We start from the raw sequence: 26,363 nt of genomic DNA, 5'->3' as shown, positions 1-26,363 counted from the left end.
AACAGACAAAACATGGAGCCCGGACATCAACCTTATTGAACGCTTTTGTGATGAACTGAGGAGTCGATTGCAAGCCAGGCCTTCTCATCCATCATCAGTGCCTGACCTAAGTAATGGTCTTTTAACTTATTGGGACGAATTCCGCAGACACACGCCAAAATGTTGTGCAAAGCTTTTTCTTTAGAGAAGTGAAGTTTTTAGACACAATGCAAAACCAATTCTGTTTGCTGACATGTTAGAGTTTACTGTACTAGATTGTTTTGAGCTTTTTTGGCTACAAATGTGCTCAACATCTTACAGAGTCTAAGCTCATAGAAAAAGTAATAACTAAAAATAAGGCAATTTCTGTGGCATTTATGTCTAGAATTATATTCTGTTTACTATAGATTTAGGTAAAATATAGTATTACAATAAACTAATATTAGGACATGATAACATTTTTATAATACACAATACAAATCAGTCTAGTTTCTCTAATAAATGGAGACAAAAAAGATGACAGAATAGTCAGAGACAATATGAGTGAAAGAATGAGGAGAAAACAAAGATAAATTGGAAGGTTTAATCTGTTGCTTGTTACAGTGAGCACAAACGCATTTACAACTGATAACATGTATTGTGGTGTTAATACATTCTGATATTGTGATACATGATATAGTCTAGCACAATAAATATGGTAAATAAATACAGAGAATACATAAACAAGTTTCACATTCACACAGTAGTTCCAATACAGTCAATTATTCTTTAAAAAAACCATACTTTTTGTGTAGATTAAAAAAATTGTCAACTTGAGACAGAATAACTTGCTGTGTACCATCCTACATCTAAAATTTGGCACAGTCATATATGACTTCCAAACCTGCCAAAGTAAATGTCCTGTTATCTATATTTTTCTTACACATAACCCAAATACTGTCAGGCCATACTGTGCTCTTGTCTATCCAAACTACATGTCAAAATTCATACTTCTAAAATTATTAAAAGCTGGTATTGGTGGAGAGGTCACAAAAAGCGTACATGTACGATTGTACATTCACACATTTTAGTGTTATATGACTAAACCACTAATAGTTACTGATAATTCATTAATTTATCTTTAATCCTGGTTTAATCCTAATCAGAGTTTGGTCATTTCGAGTCTATCCTGAATCACTGAGACACATAGTGAGTACACATAGGGAACAATTTCACTGTAGGAAATCACACTTACTTATTTCTATTTACTCTCACCTAGGGGAAATTTAGAGTAGCCATCCCACTTATTAGCATGTTTCGGGTGGTGGGAGGAAACCATAGTTTGCTTTAAGAACTCCATATGAACAGTACTCGGAGGTGAGGTTAGAACCCAAGACTGCATTGCAGGTTTTATCTAGCTTTCTGTGTTTCTTATTTCAGAGATATTTTTTGTCATAGTACATTTTAGTCTTTGCTCCAAAGGTCCTATTTTCTAAATCAGATAATCATGTAACATTCACAGAAAATTTGGACCGAAAATACTACAATAAACAAGAACTGAGTCTGAGGACAAACACTGTGACTTTATTTTATCTTTAGATTAGGACCTGATGAGAAATTCCTCTTTTAACTTAGTTAGGGTAAATGTCTTCATCAATCTGTAATCAATTTGTACAATAACATGTAAAATTGTATGCTGCCAACCAAACACATGAGCTCTAACAGTGTACAGATGTTATTCATCAGTGCTCTTTTAGCCTGGACAAACAGTGTCTGTGCACAAACTTCTCACCTTACTGTGGTATGTCATGTATATGAACTGCTACAGTGGGGGGCAAAATCTGATTAGTGAAAATGTTTATGCAATGTTTTACATTTTTATTAAATTTAATCCATTCCAAATCTCAAACCTCAAAGCATTGCAACAACTACTTAAAGACCAAAGAAGATCAAGAAGCACTAACTGTCACAGACTTTCTCCCACAGTCACCTGACGTGAATTCCATTGAGCATTTATGGGGAACTTGCAGAAAGAGAAACCAGCATTTACTAACATCACATGACGCTCTTCAGAATATTGTGAAATGATCCTGAAATAACTTGAATGATCAGATTTGTAGGGTCTGTGCCAGCTTAAGTACATGCAGTCTTTAAAACAAAAGGGGAACATACAAAATATTAAGAAGTTTAAACATTCATTTATATTTTCTAAGGATTCAACTTTTTACTCAATTTGTTTTGCTAATTAAATTATTTGTAATGAAAAACAACATCAAATCTGAGAAAAATGCAAAATAGAATCCTCTTCAGTGGTGGTCCTAGACTTTTGCCTGTATATCTGTATAAGTGTACTGTTGTTTTTATTGCTCCTTCGTGTTGTATTTCTTTCTGGCATTTTACTGCTGAGCCTCATTTTCATTGTTTACTTATAGGAGAAAGAAGTCTCATAGGGTTAGCCATGAATCCCTAATTAGAAATGTTTGGGAAAATTCTTTGACAACACACAGCCTGCCCCTGATAAACACTGGACGAGTTTGTTTCATAACACAAGCAAAAGAACATTTTAATTTTTAGTAAACAAACTAAAATTTAAAAATGAATGATTTAGAAAAAGGCCTCCAATGGGATTCGGTTATCCCTATGGTTTTTCTCACTGGTGTTACCCAATGAAAAAAACTGTTTAGCTTTAGTTTAAAGCCTGGTGTTCATATTTTCATGAATCTAGCTGCCAATTTCTTTGACACATCATTTCATCATTGAACAGCCAATACACACAGCACAATTATTTACTTTTACTGTATTTAGAGATATTTTTCTAAAGCAACAGCACAGTCTACCTTAACTTTTTTTTACAAAAGATAAAATGTAGGTTCCCCACACTGATTTTTACACTTGTGAGGAAACAAATTAACTGACACCTGAACTAATATCCATGACAAATGGATTATTTTTACACAGCAAATCAGTGACTTCCTGGCTAAATATTGAAACATATCCTACGTGCTACGTAGTGTGTAACTATACCAATGGTAGTGCTCTAAATATACATAATGTTTAGTACAGAGATTTGAAATGCAGACTGTTTCAGTAACTTACTTTTAGCTCTGACATCAGGTTGCATTCATTTGCTTATAAATTTTAAACTGAGTTTGCTCCCACCCTTGGAAGACTTTTTTCCCACCCACCCCGAGGTTTTTCCAACTTTCCAACTTGGTCCCACACCATTAAAGGGACGTTAGTAAACCTTTTATTTCACTCTTACTGTCTCTCTGAATTCTGCTTCTGCTCACCATTAAGTTTATTTTATTTGTTTATTTGGAGCATGCAGAGCACGTGGTTTGGGTGCGATCCTTGGTATTATTATTGCCAGACAGGGTCACTGTGTCTGGATCTGAGTCACTGATTGTACTTTCTTCATGTACCAGTATTTGTTCAACCAGACATTTGACTGCTGCTTCGATGTTGGTGTTCTCCTGTGACAGAGAAGAGAATTAGATTATCAGCAACTTCTGCACATCAGGTTGCATATGTGAATTTTGACACTGTGTGATAAACTGTGAATGATTAAAATTAACAGCATGACATCACATGTAATACCGTCAATGCTTCTTCTTCAGTCAGTTGGGTACAATTCTTCACAAGGTTCATTAAATTACTTAAATATAGCATAGATAGGAATGTGGCATGTGTTTGTGTCCTTGCCATGTGCAAGATCTTTTTTACAAACAAACCTGAGAGGCTTTCGAAACAGGATTCATTTACATTTACATTTTCAGCATTTAGCAGACGCTTTTATCCAAAGCGACTTACATGATGAGCTGAACACGATGAGCAATTGAGGGTTAAGGGCCTTGCTCAGGGACCCAACAGTGGCAACTTGGTGGTGGCAGGGCTTGAACCGTCAACCTTCTGTTTACTAGTTCAGTACCTTAACCACTGAGCTATCACTGGATTATTCACAGGATTTCGAAAATTTATAATATGTTGTACTATTGCTTGCTATGTTTGTGGATAGACCACCAGTTTGTAGATGAAAAACACCCTACTTAATGATGACTTAACGAATGTGTGTACAGTGCCAAACACAGGCTAACTAGAGACAGTGTACTGGTTGAAAAAAAATAATAAGAAGATCCAACTACTATCAATAAAAAGCTAGACAATCATAGTCTTACACAGTAGTTTTCGTTTGACTCCTAAACAAAAAAACATACAGCAAATCCTAAATTATGCCTTATTAGCAATATAGTGCACTGCTTAAAGTGTAGAAGCCATATAGTCGAAACCACCATAGAGGACTGAATTATACAAATGGAACAATCTGGGCACAAGTAACACAACTGTTATCGAGAGGATGCATAAGCAGAAATACTTTTTTGTCATTTAAGTCAAAAGACAGTTATTTTAAATATGTTATTCAATTGCTAGTTTGATATTTTTGCCATTGTAGGTCACTACCCACTTAAATAGAAAGCCTGGACTTAAGAGTAAGAATAACAGCCGAGGGGCATTTCAGTCTTTCAAAATGACCAGTCTTAGTCTCAAGTCAATAATGCTAAACCAAAGGCTATATGCTTCATAACTTCACTATCCTCCTACCATCTCTGCAAACCATGAAACAGAAAAAGCTTTGGACACCAAGAACTGAGCTTGACTGATCAACTACATTTTGGATGAGATTTAAATTTTACAATCTGTAGCCAAATAGACATTAAAATATGTGAGTTCTTAGGAGTCACATGATAAATCGAAATAAATCCATCCAAAATAATCCTTATGCAGAATGTTCAATAGCAAAAAAGTTATAAACATTTTTCTCTTTTTTATTACAATGGCTTCAATACAAATGACAGCATAACAGAGTGAAAAGTTTATTCAAACAATATAAAAATGTCAGAATTTCATAATATTTGTCATTAATGAGAACACGTTTTTAAATATGACCATGTCAAGTCCTTTATACAAACATTTCCAGAAATGGGGTTTGTAAATGTAATAACCAAATGCACAGCAGTCTGCTTTATGTCCTATTCATACACCAACCGTCTCACACACTCCTGTGTATTTCATTAGAGAGGAACTGTGAGCTGAAATGAATTGCCCTCTGAAAGTGCCCATGTGGTAAAGGCCACATTTTTCACACATACACACCACAATCAAACACTGATCCTGTCTGTTAATATGCAGAAACAACATATAGTCATTTAGAACATTAATGTAAAGTTTGGTCAATTAGGGCTGAGAAAACAAAACTCAATTTGCAACAAAACGATAAAATATTTTTACCAATATTTCTAAACCACCAAATTAAAATTAAACTCTAAAAAGAAAGACAGTTTTTTAAGTTTCCTGAATTCAGTCTCTACTCACCTTGGCAGATGTTTCAAACCAGCCCACAAATCCATTTTCTTTGCAAAATGTGTCCAGCTTGGGAAGGTTGGAACACAGGCCATCCTTCGACTGGTCAGACTTATTGGCCAACAGAACAGCTGGCACTGGTTTGCCATTGCTGAGAGTCACCTTTGTATCCAGATCATCTTTCCATTTCAGTACCGCATCAAAAGTGGATGATCTGGTCACGTCAAAAGCAATCAGAGCTCCCACAGCCTCACGATAGTACACCCGTGTCATGTTGCCATAGCGCTCCTGACCTTAACAAAATAGGGAAAACACAGCACAATCACTATCACACTAATACATTCATCACATAACTTTAATGTTATTATACTGTATTCTTAGGCTAGGAACATAGTTAAATGCCAATATACAAATGCAAGTGCCTCAAGCAATGCAAGATCAATTGTACTTTATTAAAGGAGAATTACATAACATCTGTCTGTCTGTCTGTCTATCTATCTATCTATCTATTCTATTCTATTCTATCTATTGTTTTAGCATGGCATGTCATATGGTGCCAGTAGCCAGTCAGTGTTACTGGTGTGGCAGGTCACATGATGCTATCAGCCAGTCAGGGTTTATAGCATGGTGAGTCACATGGTGTTATAAGCCATTTCTTGAATGGTGAGTCACATGACATTTGTGACTCCAGCCATTGCCTCAACTAATAAAGTCACTAAAAGTCAAACTCTCATAAACTAAAGATGTCCACACCCAGAACTCGTACTTCTTGATTAAAATGTGCCAATTATAAAAAATAAGGATAAACACTTTATAAACACTTTTATCAGCTCTGTAAAACACAACATGATCCTGCTCAAGTAGTGCACAACATCCCTCATAGTGAGGAAGCCAAGTTATTAGAAATACTACAAAAAATAAATTCATTTACTAATGTAACTTAAAACTAACTCATTTACTGCATTATATTGCAACATCAAATAGGGTGATTGCACCACACAGCTTTAGCAAACCCAGAAAATTATTAATTATTAATATTATTAACCCCTACAGCTGATCTGAATTTACAGTATAAAGTAGACTAAGGGCTGTGGGTTCGTAACAAAACTTACACTGCACGTTAGAGGTTAGAGTTACTTAACTGCTGGGTAATCCAATTATTTATACTACACTAAAAGACAGGAAAAGGATAAAAAGACAAAAACAGAAAGAAGAAAAGAAAAAAGAGCCCTTGGCACTGTTTCTAATGTGCATGTGACTACATAGGAATGAGACCAGCAAGGATTAAACCAGACATGTGGATTTTTTCCCCCTACATTCCTTGGACTGAAACATCAAACACACTGAACACTAGTAAAATGTTTTGATGCAGCCCAAACAAAACGTCATAAGATGGTGACACCAAAGACAACGTCATACAATTATGCTCTTTTATGATGTCAGGTTACACTGTTTTTTTTTTTTTTTTTTTTAAATCATCTATAAATTTTATTTAAATGTATTTTTATGATATATTAACACTGTTTTGATTATAATGATTTTTATTTTTTACAAAAAAGTAGAGTTTTATGAAAACTCAGAGTTTTATGTCATTAAGTATTCATTGTGCTTTGGATACACTGTTTTTTATGGTCTGATATTAATTACTCTGATGATTATTATTTTTATAAATTATTATTATTATTATCAGGCAGAAATCTACCAGTCAACATGATCATCATAACCAAGTTTGCCAGTTAGTTTAATTAACATGAGCAAGCTGATTGAGCAGCATGATCAGAATGACTAAAGGTGGTGGCTGACAGGGTTTACCAGCTTGGCTAAGCTGCCACATTAGCATGACCAGCTTATTTTGGTGAAGTAGCTTACCAACCAGTTTAATTAGCCTGGAACAGCATGAATACATGTAAAAACTACCAAAACTAGCTAAAATAACCTACAATCATCTTAGCTTGATTTCGATAGGGTTGAGGGGCCCCTAGTTCAGATGTTTTAGGCCCCTAAAGAGTTTAGAAATTACCCTGTCAGTTAGATAAATTAATTGTTAAAATATTATTGTATGCTGGCAGCACAGTCGATACCTAGGGACCTTGGTTCAAACCTTGGGCCTGGTCATTGTAAGAAGTTTGGCATGTACCCCTTAAGACACGAGAAGGTGAATTAACTATTTTAAACTGCCTCAAGGACAGAGTGAATGGGTGTCTGACACCCATTTTTTTGCAAGCTCTGCCAAGACCCAAAATTTGTGATTGAGAAAAATGACATGAAAACGATCAGCAAATATATGTTGCCTAATCAATAAAAGGAAAACTCTATCCACGTGGTCACCAGGAGTTGGTATCGTTAGTATATGGTACTTAATAATAATAATAATCTTTCAAAAGTAATCCAATATTTATATTTTATATTAGCTGATTTATTTTAGATGGCAGGTCTTAGCTTTCCAACAACCTTTTTAATTTAGTTTCTACACCATTTAAACACAAAGAAATTCCACATAAATTGGGCAGTAAGGTAAACAAACAAGTTGCTCCAGCAGTTAAAGGCACAAAGTTAAAGAGACATGTTTACACAAGCATACAGTAAAGTAAAATATTAAAATATGATGAGCAAATACATATCATGGTGTTAATATACCATGTCAATAATACTGAAATCAGTTTTTGGTTGTTTTTTTTTTTTGTAAATTTGCTGTAGATTTATATGCAATAATACTTCAAATACTATCTGCAATGTAAATATCAACCCCTGGTAACTTAATATTATAATTTAAAATGTCAGGAGATGCATTCACCTACTTATATTAACTGAAATTAAACATGTAACATAGTATTTGTATCAGTATTTTAACAGTGTGTAGAATGAACTTACCAGCAATATCCCATAACTGCAGTCTGATCACTGTCTGATTGTCCCAGGTTAACACTTTCAGAGCAAAATCCACTCCAATAGTAGCGCGGTAATGCTGAGAAAAGATCTGATGAACATAACGCTTAATGATGGATGTTTTTCCAACACCCAGATCCCCAATCACAAGAACTTTAAATAAATGTTCCTGCTGCATGATTAAAATCGACAGAACACACGAACAATAATAATAATATAATATCTGACTGATGGATTACTCTTTAAGTTCCTCAGTTTGTGGGATGATGAAGTTTTCATCACTTTAAAACTAACGCTTTAAAATGCCTTGTGGATAAAACTAAGTGCACATAAAATAAAAGAGGAACTAAAAGCTTTTAACGCATGAAATATATCCTGTTTAAATGGCTCGGGCTGTAAGTTCTTAATTCTAACAGTAGAACTCCAGTGTTGTACTACTCAGCAGTGCACTAATAAACGCTACAGAGAATTGGGGATCATGTGAACACTTCACTGTCCTCGCGAGGCTTCCGTAGGCAAAGCCCGTCATGCGGTCTCGTGCGTACTGAAGGGCGGAGCGCGTGCTACAAACATTCCAGTGCAAACCATCGTGTGGAAATAAATCAGTGCAGCTTATTTACTGCTGCACCAAAATAAACCTTTTAAGTGCAATACTACTGTTTACATTTAAATAAAAAACTAATGTCAAATGTAGCAATTACAATTTACTTAGATGGTGTGTTTAATGCTTTGTTTTTATTTTATAAAGCACAGATTTTTGTTATTTTAACCACATTTGTATAAACTGGATTAAACATCGTTTTGTGAATAGAGTTTTTTGTGGTTCTACATTTAGTGCAAACGTTTTCCAACTCTTGTAAGTGAAATGTAGCCTACATCATGTCTTAAAACAGGACAGTGGTAGCCTAGTGGGTAGAGCGTTGGGCTGTAAACTGAATGGTTGAGAGTTTGAATCCCAGCTCTGCCATGAAGCCACTGTTGGGCCCTTGTGATTTAATGGCTGACCCTGCACTCTTACCCCAGCCTCCAAACAAGCTGGGATATGCGAAGATAGAATTTTGTTGTACTGTACATCTGTATATGACAAATATAGGCATTTTATCTAAAACGTTGATGATAATAATATTGATGTATTTGTGGAAAACATACTTCTTGCATATATGCATATATATATATATATATATATATATATATAATAAGTCTGGTTCTAGGCACACATTAACTGTCTTTTTTCAACTGGCAGAAGCACATACATTTAATTAATCCCTCTCTTTTTGGTCTGGTAATAACATGTATGAAATGTATGAGGGTTGGGGCTATGTTGAATAAGTAGCTTATGGGCTTATAATCTTAACTATTGGTTCTATGTCATTTCTGTCTTTTAGGACAAAAACATTTAACTTCAGGTACTGTTATAATGAAGAGAATATGTCACAACAGCTCTGCTGTGAAACAGTATAGTGCTGAAGCACATACTGTGTAAGAACATCTGTTTTCAGTTACAGGACTTACTTATAAGTTACAAACCAACACTAGTACAAGGGCAGTTCATCTGGAACATCACAAATGTATTTAATAGTTAAGCAGCTGCACACAAATCTAAGATTATCATGCTCAATTTAGAAAATTCGGGATAGCATGGCTAAGTCCACACAGACAGAGTTTGAAGATGAGGTCTGAGACACTGGAGCTGTGGAGCACTCATACTTAATGCTGCACAATAAATCAATATAATATACAGTTTTACATTTTACTACATGTTAGCATTTTTTAACAAGACAAACAGTTTCACAGCCGAAAAATATCAGGTGTTTTGACCACACATACATTTTATTTAAAAGTCTTAATTAAAAGTTTGGACACACCTGGTGAAATGGCATGTTTGTAAAAAGTATTTTTAAAATCCTTGAAACAAATTTAAATAGGCAATTCTTCTGCACAGTTTGCTATTTTTAAAATATTGGATAAACCCCGGCACAAATATTACAGTTGGCCCATTTTTAATATTTGCAAGGGGTGGCACGGTGGCTAAATGGGTAGCACTGTTGCCTCACAGCAAGAAGGTCCTGGGTTTGATCCCCAGGTGGGGCAGTCCGGGTCCTTTCTGTGTGGAGTTTGCATGTTCTGCGTGGGTTTCCTCCGCGTGCTCCGGTTTCCTCGCACAGTCCAAAGACATACAAGTGAGGTGAATTGGACACAATAAATTGTCCACGACTGTGTTCGATATAGTCTTGAGAACTGATAAACCTTGTGTAATGAGTAACTACTGTTCCTGTCATGAATGTAACCAAAAGTGTAAAACAAGACGTTAAAATCCTAATTAACTAACTAACTAATATTTGCAAAAGATTGTTTTATTATCTTCGAATCAATGTAATTTAATTAATGTTTGATTTAAGGAAAAAATGTCACTGTGAGATGCCTTAATTATAAACAGACATTTTAAAGAGACAAGCTTTTTACCTATAGTTACCCAAGGTGCCAGTAATTCTGGAGCTGACTGTTCATGTATGTCAACCTGTGCCAGCTGCTTCATTTAAAGATAATATGACCTCCACTCACAGGATTAAACCAGTATTGATTCCACCATCTGCACACTCTCATCTATCTTTACTACAGTCATTGTGGGCTGGCGACCCCTGTTGTGGTAGGTCCTCTCGAAGCGCCTCCTATGTACCGTAATTACTCTAATATGTGCAGAGTGGAGCGAGAGCGTCATAGATGAATGGCCAATCTGTGCGTGTTGCGCCTTTATTACTTGCTTTAAGGTAATGGTACTGATGAGGGATGAGTCAGGCTATATGATGCTGATGATGCTGCCATTTCATCAGCAAATTTTACAAACATTCATACATTTATTATTATAAAAATAATTCGGTTTAGCGGAGACGTTATTGTACGTTTTGTTGAAGAGTATGGTTGTCGGCAGACGGTCGCTCTCTTATACCGGAAACTAGTTGAATATAGTTGCTAATAACAGCTAGTCGGGTGTGTGAATGGATGCTTAGCTGGTGGACGATACAGCTGCTTGTTTTTCACTCTGACACACAATGAAGAGAATGACTTTAACCTCTGCTACACATTAAGAAGCTCAGCTCAGGTAATTCCACTGCATCATTATGCATCATTATGTACAGTAATGGCATTGTTTGCGTGTGTGTGTGTGTGTGTGTGTGTGTGTGTGTGTGTGTGTGTGTGTGTGTGTGTGTGTGTGTGTGTGGTATATGCAGACGCGCAAAGGCCCAGAACGCATTTACAGGATTCGCTAAACAGACCCGTTTCAGTTTGGATTAAATTAATAGAAATAAAATGTTAGGGTACTTATTAGATGGACTTGTACATCTAACTAGGTTTAATTGTAGAATGCAAGAATGTAAAAAGCACGCAGCATGTTGAAATACATCTTTGTTTGCTGTTGTTTGCCTCGCCTGAGTAAAGAGGGTTGATCTATTAAATTGCAGAATCATTGTACCAGTAGTTAGCACCAGTCTCATCACTTCCTTCATCACAGCCAATACAACTGATGCACCGACTAAAGGAATGAACTCAGATCCTCCATTACGTTCATTTATGCAATCCTTTTCTTCCTAACTGCTTTATTCTGGTCAGGGTCCTGGTGGCTTGTGCACCACTCTGAAACATTAAGCCCAAGGCAGTAATACACCATGAAAGGTGCCAATCACAGGGTATCACACCCTTACAATATGTTATTTTAAATCTATATTTTTAGCAAACATATTATCCAAATGAAGGGTGTGATGGGTCCAAAGCCTAACCTGATCACTAGCTGCAAGGTGGGTAGACAGCATGTTCCTGTACATAACAGGGTACCACACAGTACCTCATGAAACAAATTTAAAGTACCTAATTTTTTGTTTTTGGGTGGTGGGAGTAAACTTGAGTACCTTAAGGAAACCCACCCAGACATATAAAATCCAGGTTCCCAGGAATCTGAAGTTGTGGAACATCCATACTACACACTCTTAACACTGTTCCAGTATAGATATTTACCACAATATACCAGTGTAGAAGAAAAACGTTAACCAGGAGAAAATAGCTAGAGCGCCTTTTGATTACTAATCCTGATCATGTTCATCTGGAGGCTTGTATGAATGAAATCTCTCTCTTGTACCATGCCTTCTTTTCTGCCACAAAGAGTGGTCAAAGATTTAACCTGAGGTAAAACAGCTAGGGCGTATAACCAAATATTAGTTGTGCTGTTTGATGACCCAGCAAAAGTAGTCTATTTTTTTGAACATTCTCAATGATCTTATGAAAGAAACCAAATTACTACTTATACTGTTTTGGTCATTTACATCTTAATATTGTTTAACATTGCTGATTTCTGCTGCTGATTTTTAAACATGGTAGTGAAGATATTACACTCTTTAGCACTATGTAGAGAAAGCTGGTGTTTAAATCTAATAAAGTTGACCCCCACCATTTCAACACAGCATGTTATCCACTGGTGTTATACCAAATCTAATAGTCAAAGGACTATTAAACATTTAGATCTTGAACAGGAAATCTAACATATGAAGTAACATACAGTACATGCAAAGTGACTTACAGAAATTAAAGCAACTAAGGGCCTTACTTAGGTGCCTAACAGTGGCAGTTTGGCAGCTGTGGGCTCAGATCTTCAAACTACAAATTAAAACACCAGTACATTATTTACTAAGCCACTTCTAACCATTGGTTGTGAATATGTGTAAAACATTATTTCATGACAGAAAGTATAAGGGTTATTTGCTTTATTCCCTGATATGCATGTAGGACGGTTGGTAAAACAGGCTGAATACATCACAGACCCTCTACCATACCTAACAGTGAGAATCAGGTTCTTTTCTGTATATGTATCTGTTTATATTAAAAGCATAATTAACTCTTTCTTTTCTGTAGATTTTATGAGATATGGAAGCTATATGGTTATACCAGTTCCGATTGATCGTCATTGGCGACTCAACAGTTGGCAAGTCCTGTCTGATCAGACGTTTTACAGAGGGGCGTTTTGCACAAGTATCTGATCCCACTGTCGGAGTAGACTTCTTTTCCCGTCTGGTGGAGATCGAACCAGGCAAACGCATTAAACTGCAAATCTGGGACACGGCTGGACAGGAGAGGTTCAGGTAAATCTGATTTTGTACTTTATTTGCATGCTCACAAAGCTGAGCAGAATTCTGTTAATAGTTGGCCTGTAATAAGAGCAAGTTCACTGTGGTTTTGCTTGTGGAACGACAGATGTATGTGATTATTTAAAAGTTTATCAATCTTAAAAAAATTGAGAACTTTGAGACCCACACTGTCTAGGTCAGATCCTTCTCAACTTGGTAAATAAACCAAATGACTCTCACTGCATTAACTACAGTGGCAACACTCATTACTTAGAGTCCTTACTAAAAACATCAAAGCAAAATGTTTGAAGTGTTGAGGTACCAAGTCATTTACAATAAATCATTGCAGGAAATTTTGTCACAATGCAACAATTCCTTTTACTCTCTTTTTTGTTTTAGATCTATCACAAGGGCATACTACCGCAATTCAGTGGGAGGCCTACTGCTGTTCGACATCACTAACCGCCGCTCCTTTCAGAATGTGCATGAGTGGCTGGAGGAGGCGCGCAGCCACGTGCAGCCGCACAGCATTGTCTTCCTGCTGGTCGGTCACAAGTGTGACCTGGAACCTCAGCGCCAGGTGAGCCAGCAGGAAGCAGAGAAGCTAGCGGCCGCCTATGGCATGCGCTACGTAGAAACATCAGCACGCGACGCCATTAACGTCGAGAAGGCTTTCACCGAGCTAACACGTGACATCTTTGAGCTGGTCAAGCAGGGCGACATTACCATTCAGGAAGGCTGGGAGGGGGTGAAGAGTGGCTTCGTGCCCAACGTGGTGCATTCATCTGAGGAAGTGACCAAGAGTGACCGCCGCTGCCTGTGCTGACTGAAAACGGTGTATCATGCTTCTTCTCCATAGTCATATTGTGCTCCTTTGCTTGGCATTACACAAGGCACCCTCTCAGTCTAAACCCTTCCAACCACAGCTGTATATAAAAGATCCCAAATTCATTTATGACACATTTATGGTTCCTCCTGTCCTGCTGAACCAGATAAAATCCAGATTTCTTTCCAAACCCTGTTCAAATAACAGTTTATTAATTAGACCCCACTTTGCCAGGCATTGAACTTTAGACATTTGGATTTCTGCATGGACAGATGCCACAAAGAAGAATGTCGGCTTAGGAATGTTTGAAGACAGAAGACAAGTTCACACATCGATGTTTCCTATAGAAATGACTTGCGTAGAACCAAAAAGAAAGACTCATACGTGGTATCAGTGCTCTACTGTCTATTTTCTTCAGTAAACACAATTTGTTCCTCATTCTCTTCTTAACTTTAGTTGTTGCCAATCACTATCTAAATCTCTACTACTGAATGACAGCTACCAACGTGGAAAGGCAAGGGTTAGCACCTGTTTCCTCCAAAAATATGAATCAAGCCACCACATCTTTTTGAACTGCTGCTCATGAGCTTACAGATGACTGAGTTTGGCCAATGTTGCTAGGATGGATAGAAGAAGCAGCAATGCCATCCCACTAACAAGAGAGCAGTGCCATTTATGCTCTCTTCGACTCCTAGCAGTGGATGGCTGTGGCCTTCTCAGGATCAAACTAGTAGTTTCGCATTGTAGGTTAAATTTTTTTTCTGTTAAGCTGGTTCAGAACTTACATGCTCTACATTTTAATCATCTACTTACTCTTAGGCCTAAACTCCAGTAACAGTGGGACAAGTTTTGAGTCGTAGCATGTTAAAGGTAAAACATACACTATATGGCCAGTATGTGGACCTCTCCTATTTATTATATTGAAATGTTTCACATACCAGTTGCCAACAGGTGTAAAAAATCAATTATCTAAAATAATTTATATCCTTTCAACTGTGTAAAAACAGTTTGGGGAAAGCCTTTTCCTGTTCAAGCAGGACTATTCCCCTGTGCACAAAGAGAGATACAAAAAGAGGAAAGCCCTCAGAAAATTGGAGGATGTTTGTGGTTTTAAAATGAGATGTCCAACAAGCAATGATCAGGTGTGTACAGTGTAGCTTTTTTGAAATCAATAACTGTGACACCCCAATTTCTTAATGTATAGTGCATTTAAAAGTAGCTCGCTAGCTAATCTCCATATCATTTAAATCTGTAGGTGCTGTTTGCCTTTAACATAAATGATTATTATGAACTGTGACCTGAACTATGGACATACATTAATCTAGAATTACTAAACTTGAGTAACTATCTAGCGCTAGAGTTATAAAGCCTAGATGGCATGGCAAAACCTGACTGACATTATATTGTCTACATGGTGCAGTTAATGGTACACTATGTACAAGTCCTTTTTTATTGGACTTCATGTAGTTTGTGATTATAGAGAGTTTGAAACAATGTGGGATTTGGCCGACTTCACACAACTGCAGCATTAAAAAAAAAAAAATTTGTGTAATCAGAAATGATGTATGGGGTGTATGGATGGAAAACAGACTAAAGCTAGCTGTAAAAGTAAATGTGTAATGAGGGAGCAGTTAAGATTTTACATAAGCATATTACTCACACTGTGAGCTTTTATTTGCTCACTACTTACATTTGCATACATAACCCCAAAATAGTTCCATCAGTTCTTATTGAATCTTATTTAAATCTGGATAGAACTAGGAGAGGATACAATAAATCATGCATCTGAACCGGTAACTGGTTATTTGGTGGTCCTGGAATTTGAACTCCTGACCTTCCAAATATCATCTTAGAGTCTTAGCCAATGAACCTATGCTAAATTATTTGGGCTATAAATGTACTTCTAAATGCCTCATCTACTCAATTGTTTTTTAGGTCTAAGGTTTAGGAATGAATTTGGAAGGCATTTTAACTGTGGGTTGTTGCTGTTTGGGTGTACCTTTCAACCTGGCAAAAAAAATCCAGTTAACAATTAGGATTCTGTATTTTGAGCTGCTGTTGCAGTGAGCTTTTGTTTGGTATGGCAGCACATTAAGCATTGACTTATAGTGCAATAAACATTTCTAATGTAGTGAGGCACAAGAGACTCAGGTTATTAGCAACATACTTCATGGACATGGTAGGAACAGGACAGATGAGGAGAGGGACCAAACCTGGTCATCTTACAGATTACACGCCTAACAGTAACATTATTCAAGCTCTTATTTTAGCATAGCTTTTTAATCAGTTCTAATGTCTGATCCAGTCTTGCTCAAAATGGTATCTTTTTCAGAGCTTTACATTTCAAATCTTTCACCTGGCACTTGAGACTGGTAGCTGCTGAGATGTATTGTTTGACTGATCAATACGTTGTTATTTAACAGGTTAAAACAGCTATTAACTATGTATTTATTGATCTTGTAAGAAATAAAATGTAATACCAATAAAAAGTGAATTGAAAAACGCTCAGAGATAACTGTTTATTGCTTAAGTGTACACCAGTAGCGAACCCTGACTTCAATGTAAAATGTTAAAAATGTTAAGACCTCGGCCCTCTGCCCCCAAACCTAAAAAAAACAGCCTAGTTACTGGGTACTACCACTGTTACATTTTTGAAAACGTTGCTTTCTTCCTATTGGACACACTTTGGCCATACTATTTTGACTTTTTGCTTGATGTATTTAGACTTACAATTATCATTGAATGCAATTTGATCAATTGAGGGTTGAGAGCCTTGCTCAGGGGCCCAACAGTGGCAACTGGCAGTGATGGGGCTTGAATTGGCAACCCATTGAACGACTAGTTAAGTACCTTAATCGCTCCTTTCTTAAGCAACATGCAAAGCATCTGTCCATATAATCGCTGTATAACACCAGCTACATGAATACTAAGTCAGCACGGTGGCTAAGTGGGTAGCACTGTCGCCTCACAGCAAAAAGGTCCTGGGTTCAATTCCCAGGTGGGGTGGTCTGGGTCTGGGTTTGCATGTTCTCCCCGTGTCTGGGTGGGTTTACTCTGGGTGCTCGGGTGTCCTCCCACAGTCCAAAGACATACAAGTTGTTTGTTTGTTTATTAGGATTTTAACGTCATGTTTTACACTCTTTGGTTACATTCATGACAGACACATGGTAGTTAATCGTTACACAAGTTTCATCACTTCTCAAGGTTAAATCGAACACAGTCATGGACAATTTTGTATTGCCAATTCACCTCACTTGCATGTTTTTGGACTGTGGGAGGAAACCGGAGCACCCACACAGACACGGGGAGAACATGCAAACTCCACACAGAAAGGACCCGGACCGCCCCACCTGGGATTCGAACCCAGGACCTTCTTGCTGTGAGGCGACAGTGCTACCCACTTAGCCACCGTGCCGCCCCAAGACATACAAGTGAGGTGACAAGGAAATACTAAATTGTCCATGACTGTGTTTAATATAAATTTGTGAACTGATGAATCTTGTGTAATGAGTAACTACCGTTTCTGTTATGAATGTAAGAGTGTAAAACATGATGTTAAACTGCTAATTAACAAACAAATAACAAACGTGAACACTGCCAGCTGTTTCAATCTGTTCTTCTATACTTATTTTCTATTTATTCATTAAAGAACACTCAATAACTAACAGCTGTTTTTTCACATATAATTGTTAGTTATCCGTGTGCCCAAACCACCGCTATTAACAAATAGTTTAAAAAATATAGTAGATATGGATATTAGATGTGTTACACACGTGACCGCGCAGCAGAGAGGAAAGACATGATTGGTCAATTTTACTGTCATTTGAATTTAATCTCTAACAGAGTCAAACGAGATATTTTTACTGTCCTGACAATCTTTTTACACACAGCAGAGGGCGACAAAGAAGCTTTTTATAATCTAACCCTTAACTTACCAATACAAATGGAATTAACAGAAATAAACGATTAATTTGTTTGTGTTTGTATTTGTTTAAATGCTGATTCTTAACTCATTTATAGATCATCTTAGGCTTTCAGGGAGGTTTGCCACTGGTGTACACAGGTTATAGAACTGGTGGAACTGTAAGGATAATTCTGGGCAGGTTCTGCTTTGTTAGACAGCTGTAGAGACCCTCTGGCAAGAGGTTGTAGTTGTAGATGTCGAATAGTTAGGACACGAAACCTTTAATCACACTACATGTATGGCTAAATGTATACAAACACATCCTAATTCTTAAACCCATGTGTTTTACACTTACTGATAACAAGTGTACAAAACCAAATATTTAAAACTAATTATTTGCTTCCACTTTTGCTTCCAACAAGACTGGTACAGTGAAACTACAGTGCCCTGCACAGAGCCCTGACCTCAACCGTATTAAAGAGATCTAGGGTTTATATCTTAACAGTGCTATCTGCCAGTCAGGCGTCTACACCTACGATTGGCTATGTCTTGGGGTTCTGCACAGGGAGGCTGTTACAGAAAGTGAAGTTTTAGTTTTCAGGCATTTCATAACTTCATCAAGCCTGGTGGACAACCTGCATGTTAGAACATAATACACACCAAAACTGAGACAGATTTATTATTGAATTAGCACTTTATTTTAAAAAAGAGAACACTTAAAATACATCTTCATTTGATGTCTCAAATATGAACAGCGTACAAAATCCAGTGACAAACGAAAATACCAGAAATATTAGAAGCTGAAGGCATCTACAAACCGGGGAAGTCTGAGGATAATTTGTAATTAGGGATGCCCCAATCTAAGGCTGAATAATGATGTGGTAACCCAGACACACCTTAAACTTACAAACTTAATACTTTTGATGCTTAGCTCTGTTAAAGAGAACAAGCTCGCTTACCACAGGAACACCAGTATAAAATAGGCATTGAGCATCAGCTCTGAATCAGGACATCCCTACATTTAACCTCAGGCACAGACAAACACATACCCACACTTACATATCTACATGTATACAGCATTTAATTAAAAGCATTTCTCATTTTGTACATACTCCATTTAGTAAAGCTATGAAAAAAATACTTTTCTAACCCTGTAAAAGATGAAAGCAAAAAACATTAAATTTTGCAAAAATGACAGAAAAATTATCTTAGCTCAATATTTACAGCAGTAGGTTAGCACTTCACTACAACAATTCTACATAATAAAATTAATAGATTACAATATAAAAACAGGTTTCAATGGAAACACAAAAAGCTAAATTTATTGCCAAGGCCATTTGCAGGCAATTGATTTAGTGACTTATTTACACTGAGTTGCCAGTTATTAGCCATTTTATCAGGTACATCAATAGGATGTACATAACTACTACTGGAGCACATCTGCTAATATTATCAATCAAGTTCAAGCCAGTCCGTTTCAGCCATGCTCTGTCGACCAATAGTAAACGACTACCATAAGCCAGATCATTTGAGCGGTGCATTCTTCATATAACACAGATACAGACATGATAGTGGCACTGGTATGATTGTATCTAGCCCAACAGCATTGCTGTGTTTTTTAAACACCTCAAGTCCTTGCTGAGTCAAGACTATCCCAGGTCAGACACTGACCACGACTGGACCCACATTGTGAAAAAAGCTGTAGACTAACTGTATACCTTTAGTATAAACCAGCAGCACTGATGTTTCTAATAAAGTGGGCATGTAGTCTACATAATGTTTAAAATCCTCCTCAAGGCTGCTGCACCAGATACACATACTAGCACAAAGCACAATACCCATGTCATTATCATGTCAGAATACAGAAATAAAATAATATTTGCTAAGTGGTGTTCCTACAATTACAAAAAATGTACAAAACTAACTGCCCGTCACTGAGAAGGTACCCTCAGAGTTCATCCCTTGTCTTTTTTTACCATGTTTCTTGTAGGTAGAAAAGTGAAGGTGCTGTACATTTAAAATTCAGTTGCATATCTTGGGTCTTACCAAGGTTTTGGGTCTTACCAAGGATTTCCCTACTGCAAACACACCCAAGTCAACTTTCAGCTGCTCCCGTATTAAGGGGCCACCTCAGTCTATCATTCTGGTCCATATATCTTATCTGGAACAGTTTTTATGGCAAATGTGGAACAAGCACCGAGAGCACACAGACATGATGGGTGAACAGCCTAGCCATCGGCAGGTGAACTTGTCAATGTTGACGCCCGCCGGGCTGATGGCTATTATTAGCTACTATTGATTAGCTATTATTGAAGCATTCACAAAAAAGGGGCCTGAATTCGAGTCCATGGCTGAATGGCCAGGGTCCTTTCTGTGTGGACTTTGCATGTTCTGTGTGGGTTTCCTCCCACAAGTCCAAAGACATGCAGGCCAATTACAGCTACAAGAGTGTGTTAATGTGTGGTTGCTCTGTGATGGACTGGCGACCTGTCCACGGTGTTTCCAACCTTTCACCCAATTAATCAGACCCACCATGACCCAGACCAGTATAAAGTGGTGGTAAAACAACAAATAAATAAATAATTTCCTACTAATGCTGATGTCTTTGATGAGTCTACTAGCTTATAGTAGTTCTCCACATGCTCTGGCCATATTGGCCAGTGGACAAAAGATGAACACTCAGAGGTACCAACCAGACACCCCAACCCCCCTTTCCTTCTATAAAAACAAAACCTAAAGTTTAGGTTTTGTTCGTTTGATAATCTCTAATACATAGAGCTAGATGGGCCAAAGTCAGCAATTGCATACCTACAAAGTTTCCCTATGTGGTAAATAAATTTATTATAGGTATGTATGTAACTTGTTTTGCAGTCAAAAGACATTACAGGTCTACTTCGATTCATAATAAACATGAAATGAAACATCAGGTTTTAATACTGAATAGCATTCTTGGGATCAATACGCCGTCACTTAAAAAGACCTACATCGACTAAAATTCATGTAAAATTCATTTTTCATGTAAACAAGCAGAAGTAACACGTAGCAGTTTAGTGTTCATTTAAATAAAACTGCTGCTGAATTCTGTACACTAGTCACAAGAGAACTGACAAGAACCACAAAATGAAACGGCTCTTATAAGTATGTACTTCTGTAGCGGCACTGAACCACTTTAACTTCATTACAGATAAGCAGAGAACTACCAATCACCACATATTTACAAATACCCTGTGTACACTTGGCTCACTGTCTAATACACACTGGCTCCTACAGTACTGATAAATAAGCAGTATTGCATGTACTGCAAAGTTAAGCTGCACTAGAACCATTCAACAAAACATAAGATCAAACCACCAATGTTGGGTCCAATCTTAGTGCAATCAATGTTAACAATAAAGCTTCAGAAAAGAAAAGATCTTTCAATAACACTGAAAGTGTACTCATTACTGGGGTGATCGTGGTACTTCAGGGTAAAGATGAATTGTTCTCTAATCAGGGAGAGATCCCTTCATGCTCACCATCACCTCCTACGTAGATGGGACTCTTATTTTTTCTCTTATATTTTCGCTTGGCGCTATTCGCCGCTTCTGCGCTGTTCCAAATGCCATAAAAGAAGTAGATCATGAAGCCTGAAAGAAAACATACCAAGTTTAAGAATAAAGAAACAAACAGAACAGTTAGAGTAGAGTAATACCATTAATGCCTATACACAAAATGCTCACCGACAGCCATCCAGACAGCAAAGCGGCACCATGTTGCCAAATCCAGCTGCATCATGAGGTATATGTTGACAAAGACACTGAAGAGAGGCAGCCAGGGCAGCAGAGGCACCTGCAGGAAAAAAAAAGACCAAGACGTCACATCAGTCAGAAGCATAAAGTGATCCAGTACAGTTAAAATGAGCAGTTTTTGTTTACAGTTGTTTGTTATCAACACTATTGTTGTCAATTAACAACAGCTAAATGTATTAACCAGCATTCTTCATTTCCCCAAAATCTGAACTATAGCTAGGTGAACCTTTTTTGTCTCTTAGCTGCACCCACATTTAGGGGTCACCACAGTGGATCTGGTGCCCATACTAGACTATTTTTTACAGATTTTTTGAGCTTGGAATGGGCACTGAGAGTGCACTGACAAGTGCATCTCCCAATGGCTAGGACTGTTTTGGCTACCAAACCACCACCAAATGCAGATGCCCAACAAGCCAGGATTTGAATCTCGAATGCATCTTGTTTGAGTAATAAAATTACCATCACTTACTCAGACTTTTGATAGCTCTAAACAAAGGAAAAAGAAGACACTGCAATGTAAACCATTCTAAGTACCTTAAAGGTGAGTGCCTCCCTGCTCTCAGGCTGCCTCCAGATGATGATGACGCACAAGAAGCAAAGTGATGTGAGAATGGCACACACGGCCAACCATAAGGGATGTCCAGACAACAATTCATCCAGCCACACAGCCAGTACCACACACAGCAAAGTAATCAGCACAGCTAAGAAGAGAGTGTTGACAGAGCTTAGTCACTGCTTTTTATAAACTCTATATTTAACAACTTCATGTTTTAACAAGTGGTGTTTTTACATAAACCGGGCAACACACTTTAGCTAGGATTATATGCAACACAGTAATCTGATTCTGGAAAACCTTAGACAGTTATTAGAACTGTATATTATGTTTAATTTGCAGGGGATCTGGTGCTGTTGACATCACCACTAAAAAATCTAAATCACTTAACTTTGCCTGTAAATATTTTGGCACAGTGTAAAATGCAACTGCAAAATACTTACAAATAACTGCAGTCGTGATGTATACGATAGTTCCAGACATCTTGGTTGGGGTGTCCCTGGAAGGAACCAAAAGCAGTTTAGGCGTAAACTTTTCCCTGGTCCGATGATCCTCCAGACCGTAATCATCTCCGCTGTCTCTTGTCACAGGCACCTTTTCACCTCCAACCAGCTCCACCAGCTTCTCTGTCTGACTGGAGGAATTCAGAGTGCCGGGCTGGTACCTACAGACCACAGACCAAACCCAGTTATTACACATTCTCAAATTTGGGTGTGTATAAAAAGTTTTCAGTGTGGGTGATTTAAGCTCTGACATACCTGAGTATGAGAACACACACAGCCACTAAAGAGTAGGCTAGCAACGTCCCAATAGACATAAGGTCAACCAGAGCAGCCAGGTCAAACAGAAAAGCCATGAGCGCTACAAAAGATGGAGCAATATCATAAACCAGGACGTACAATACATTAAAGGTTGGGCAAAATATAAAAAAGAAATTCATATTTAAATTCTAATGATAAACAGTATCACTTAATTATGCCAGATTAACAGGAGAACCAAAGATAATAACAAATTAACAATGAACATAAACAATTAAGTGTGCGGTCCTACCAGCTACAATGCCGGACACCACAGTGGCTAGCAGGGGGGTTTTGGTTCGCTCATTCATTCTGGAAAGGGCACGGAATAGCAACCCATCCTCTGCCATGGCATAGATCACACGTGGCATGGGAAACATAGAGCCCAACAGACTAAAAAAGAAGAAGCATTCACTATAAAGAAATGAGCTACAACAAACGTGATGAAGAATGTCAGTATGAATACCTTATGCTAGTCTTACACAAGAATTATTTCTCACCTGGTGGAAAGAGCACATAGTGAGCCCACAGCAACTATATAGCGTGCTGGAGCCCAGCCCACATAGCTAAAGGCCTCAGGCAAAGGACTCTGGGTATTGAGTTTGTAATAAGGCATCATGAGGGTAAGTGCAGCTGACACACCAAAATAAGCAAAAAAGCAGATAAGCAAAGAGACAACAATTCCCACAGGGATGGAACGCATTGGGTTCTTGGCTTCCTCACCTGCAGACAAATACATCAAATAAAATCAATACAATATCAATCATCAATCATACAAAAAAAAACTTTAAGAACAGTCAAGATCATGACCTACTTGTAGTAGCAATGCAGTCAAAACCAACAAAGGCATAGAAACAGGTGGCAGCACCAGACAGAACACCACTGAAGCCAAATGGTGCAAAACCACCACTGCCAAAAAATTTCTCCGTCTCACTGTAGAGAAAATAAAGTGGGTTAGGGTCTCACACAACATTCCCCTGACAACACCAAGACACTGAGAATTATCCTCAGAAGTTCATTGTACAAAAAAAAAAAAAACTATTTACAGAAACTCACTGTAATGTTGTGATGTTGGTATCATTGATAAAGTTTTCGTAAGTGAGGTTCCAGTTTGCTGTATTGCCCTTCACAAAGCCAGCAATAATAACAAAGCCCAGCACCACCAAGTTGATTCCAGTGAAGATTTTGTTAACCAGTGCAGACTCACTTACACCAAATGCAAGCAGACCTGGAGAGAAAATCATTAAAGTCTTTTAAGTCTACTTGCTATTGACGGACCAATTAAGTGCAAGTTCTTACAGATAAAATTGTCATAATTATGGTCAAAAAGCAACAAAATCAGTTACAACACATACATACACAATGTATTAGAATGTGAACATTAACATGCACCCATTATAGACAACCTGCTCACCTGTCAAGAGAAGAATTAGACCAAGGGCAAACAGGTCTGGGTATTCAGCGAGCACATTGCCTGGAACTTTCATTGCCATGCTGGACCTAAAGAAGCTGGAGATCCTCTGCTCTACCAGATTATCAAAGGTAGAACTCCATGCTCGTGCCACACTGGCAGTACCTGAGAAGAAAAAGAGCTCATATGACTCATTTATAATTTGTGTATGGGGCTCTAACCTTGTATTGGTTGCACTAGTACCTCACATCCTGCCATAGAAACTCACCAATAACATAGGACAGAATGAGATTCCAGCCGGTGATAAAGGCCCAGATTTCCCCCACTGTTACGTAGCTGTACAGGTAAGCAGAACCCGTCTTGGGGACTCTGGCCCCAAATTCTGCATAGCAGAGTCCTGCCAGCATGGACGAGAGAGCTGCAATCAGAAAGCAAAGGACAATAGCAGGGCCGGCTTTCTCCCTGGCCACCTCCCCAGCCAAGACATAGACTCCAGCTCCAAGCGTTGAGCCCACACCCAATGCCACCAGATCCAAAGTGGACAGGCAGCGGGCAAAACGTGTCTCCTCATCTGAAAAGTCCAAAACACGTCGCCTCAGCAGCATGCGTCCCAAAGAGGCGATTTTATCCACCATGACTAACTGAGGAAAAATTCAGGACACTCAGAAAAAGCAGGAAGATGAAAAAGATGCTCTCTCTCGCCCACCTAGGAAGAAAAAAAATAAGAATAGAATTTATTTGGACTGTGTTGTATGGTTGCATGAAAGTAAGGGTGTTGCAATTGCCACACCTTTGTGATTAATTCCAGGCTGTCAACCATTTTAATAAATGCTTGCCTTTTCAATAGAAAGTTACGCAATGCTGATTACTCTCCCTAGTTTATTCAAGTTCTTTTACAAACAAAAGTGGCAGAGAGCTTGCACCTCCCAATGACTAGGCTGTTCAACAGCCCCATTCCCCCCCCGACTGGCCGATAACACTGCCGCTGACATTTAAACCCCAGATCTCAATAGAAGCAATACCTAGGAATGACCAGATTTGAAGAATTAAGAAACCATTTGGAAAATCCATACAGATTTTAATGAGTTAGTACTGGCTATATGAAACCTAAAGCTTTCTAAATAATTAAAATTGTACATCCAGCTTCGTTTATGCTGTTTACTTTTCATCATGTAATTAATTATGCTTTAAAATGTATTGTAGTTGAATAAAACAACCATTAGTAATAGACTGCAAGGGAACAAGACTAGGACATTCAAATAAATCTGGTAAAAAATACATTAGTTTAGTAACTTGCAGTGAAAGCATTGATTATTTTATTTTATGTATTTTTGTTACATTATCCCATAATGCAGAGTCATTTAATGAAGTAATCTGTGTCATTAACACATACAGTACAGCTGTAATATCACTAATTTAAGTGTTTCTTCACAACTTTTAAAAAACCTAAAAACAGATCTTGAAGGGATAAAAAATTTATGTGAACCACAAAGCATTGGTCTGCACTGCAAGGTGTACATTTTCAGTACGGATATCTGACCAGCTGGAGCCATAACACCCACACAAGCACCAGGTCTCAAAGGCTTGGCCAAAACAGTATCTCTGTGATATTAACATCAACTAGGGCAGCTTTTCAGGCAGAAGTTCAAGGATGTGAACTGTGAATAAGAGCCATTCAGCACAGCTGCCTGGTGTCTTATCTGGGCCGGAGCTGCCTGTATTTTACTAATATTTGTATTAAGGTAAGTGTCTAGTTCTCGGACAAGGC

At 37.8% G+C, this 26,363-nt stretch overlaps 3 protein-coding genes across 3 annotated transcripts; 1 reads left to right on the top strand and 2 right to left on the bottom strand.

The window, feature by feature from the left end:
• Window positions 1–3,232: 3,232 nt before the first annotated feature.
• On the bottom strand, window positions 3,233–8,383 carry rab38c (RAB38c, member of RAS oncogene family). The gene is made up of 3 exons (XM_063012283.1): window positions 8,188–8,383; window positions 5,329–5,609; window positions 3,233–3,431 (listed from the first exon to the last, which is right to left on the bottom strand). Exons 1-3 carry the CDS (start codon window positions 8,378–8,380, stop codon window positions 3,270–3,272), a joined length of 636 nt encoding a protein of 211 aa, XP_062868353.1. The 5' UTR covers window positions 8,381–8,383; the 3' UTR covers window positions 3,233–3,269.
• Window positions 8,384–11,121: 2,738 nt separating this feature from the next.
• rab39ba (RAB39B, member RAS oncogene family a) lies at window positions 11,122–14,615 on the top strand. Its single transcript, XM_063012282.1, has 3 exons — window positions 11,122–11,302; window positions 13,105–13,331; window positions 13,716–14,615. Exons 2-3 carry the CDS (start codon window positions 13,117–13,119, stop codon window positions 14,140–14,142), a joined length of 642 nt encoding a protein of 213 aa, XP_062868352.1. The 5' UTR covers window positions 11,122–11,302; window positions 13,105–13,116; the 3' UTR covers window positions 14,143–14,615.
• Window positions 14,616–21,456: 6,841 nt separating this feature from the next.
• slc7a3a (solute carrier family 7 member 3a) lies at window positions 21,457–25,230 on the bottom strand. Its single transcript, XM_063011586.1, has 11 exons — window positions 24,864–25,230; window positions 24,599–24,760; window positions 24,241–24,412; window positions 23,999–24,117; window positions 23,685–23,907; window positions 23,438–23,577; window positions 23,146–23,248; window positions 22,831–23,051; window positions 22,369–22,535; window positions 21,766–21,874; window positions 21,457–21,672 (listed from the first exon to the last, which is right to left on the bottom strand). The coding sequence occupies exons 1-11, from the start codon at window positions 25,228–25,230 to the stop codon at window positions 21,536–21,538; spliced, it is 1,920 nt and encodes a 639-aa protein (XP_062867656.1). The 3' UTR covers window positions 21,457–21,535.
• Window positions 25,231–26,363: the final 1,133 nt, after the last annotated feature.

The sequence above is a fragment of the Trichomycterus rosablanca genome, chromosome 16 (assembly GCF_030014385.1).
Source record: "Trichomycterus rosablanca isolate fTriRos1 chromosome 16, fTriRos1.hap1, whole genome shotgun sequence".
In the NCBI taxonomy this organism is placed as follows: domain Eukaryota; kingdom Metazoa; phylum Chordata; class Actinopteri; order Siluriformes; family Trichomycteridae; genus Trichomycterus; species Trichomycterus rosablanca.
Note: the sequence above shows the minus strand (reverse complement) of the source record. Positions and strands in the feature narration are given on the sequence as shown.

What these genes read in the sequence shown, in the direction of transcription:
- slc7a3a (XM_063011586.1), bottom strand. Translation starts at nt 25,230, where the DNA reads ATGGTGGATAAAATCGCCTCTTTGGGACGCATGCTGCTGAGGCGACGT. An exon ending in ACCAACATCACAACATTACA is followed by an intron (nt 24,118 to 24,240) that starts GTGAGTTTCTGT and finishes TTTTCTCTACAG; the next exon opens with TGAGACGGAGAAATTTTTTG. An exon ending in CTATGTGCTCTTTCCACCAG is followed by an intron (nt 23,578 to 23,684) that starts GTGAGAAATAAT and finishes CTTCTTTTTTAG; the next exon opens with TCTGTTGGGCTCTATGTTTC.
- rab39ba (XM_063012282.1), top strand. Translation starts at nt 13,117, where the DNA reads ATGGAAGCTATATGGTTATACCAGTTCCGATTGATCGTCATTGGCGAC. An exon ending in GCTGGACAGGAGAGGTTCAG is followed by an intron (nt 13,332 to 13,715) that starts GTAAATCTGATT and finishes TTTTTGTTTTAG; the next exon opens with ATCTATCACAAGGGCATACT.
- rab38c (XM_063012283.1), bottom strand. Translation starts at nt 8,380, where the DNA reads ATGCAGCAGGAACATTTATTTAAAGTTCTTGTGATTGGGGATCTGGGT. An exon ending in GCAGTTATGGGATATTGCTG is followed by an intron (nt 5,610 to 8,187) that starts GTAAGTTCATTC and finishes TATTTTGTTAAG; the next exon opens with GTCAGGAGCGCTATGGCAAC. An exon ending in GGTTTGAAACATCTGCCAAG is followed by an intron (nt 3,432 to 5,328) that starts GTGAGTAGAGAC and finishes TCTCTGTCACAG; the next exon opens with GAGAACACCAACATCGAAGC.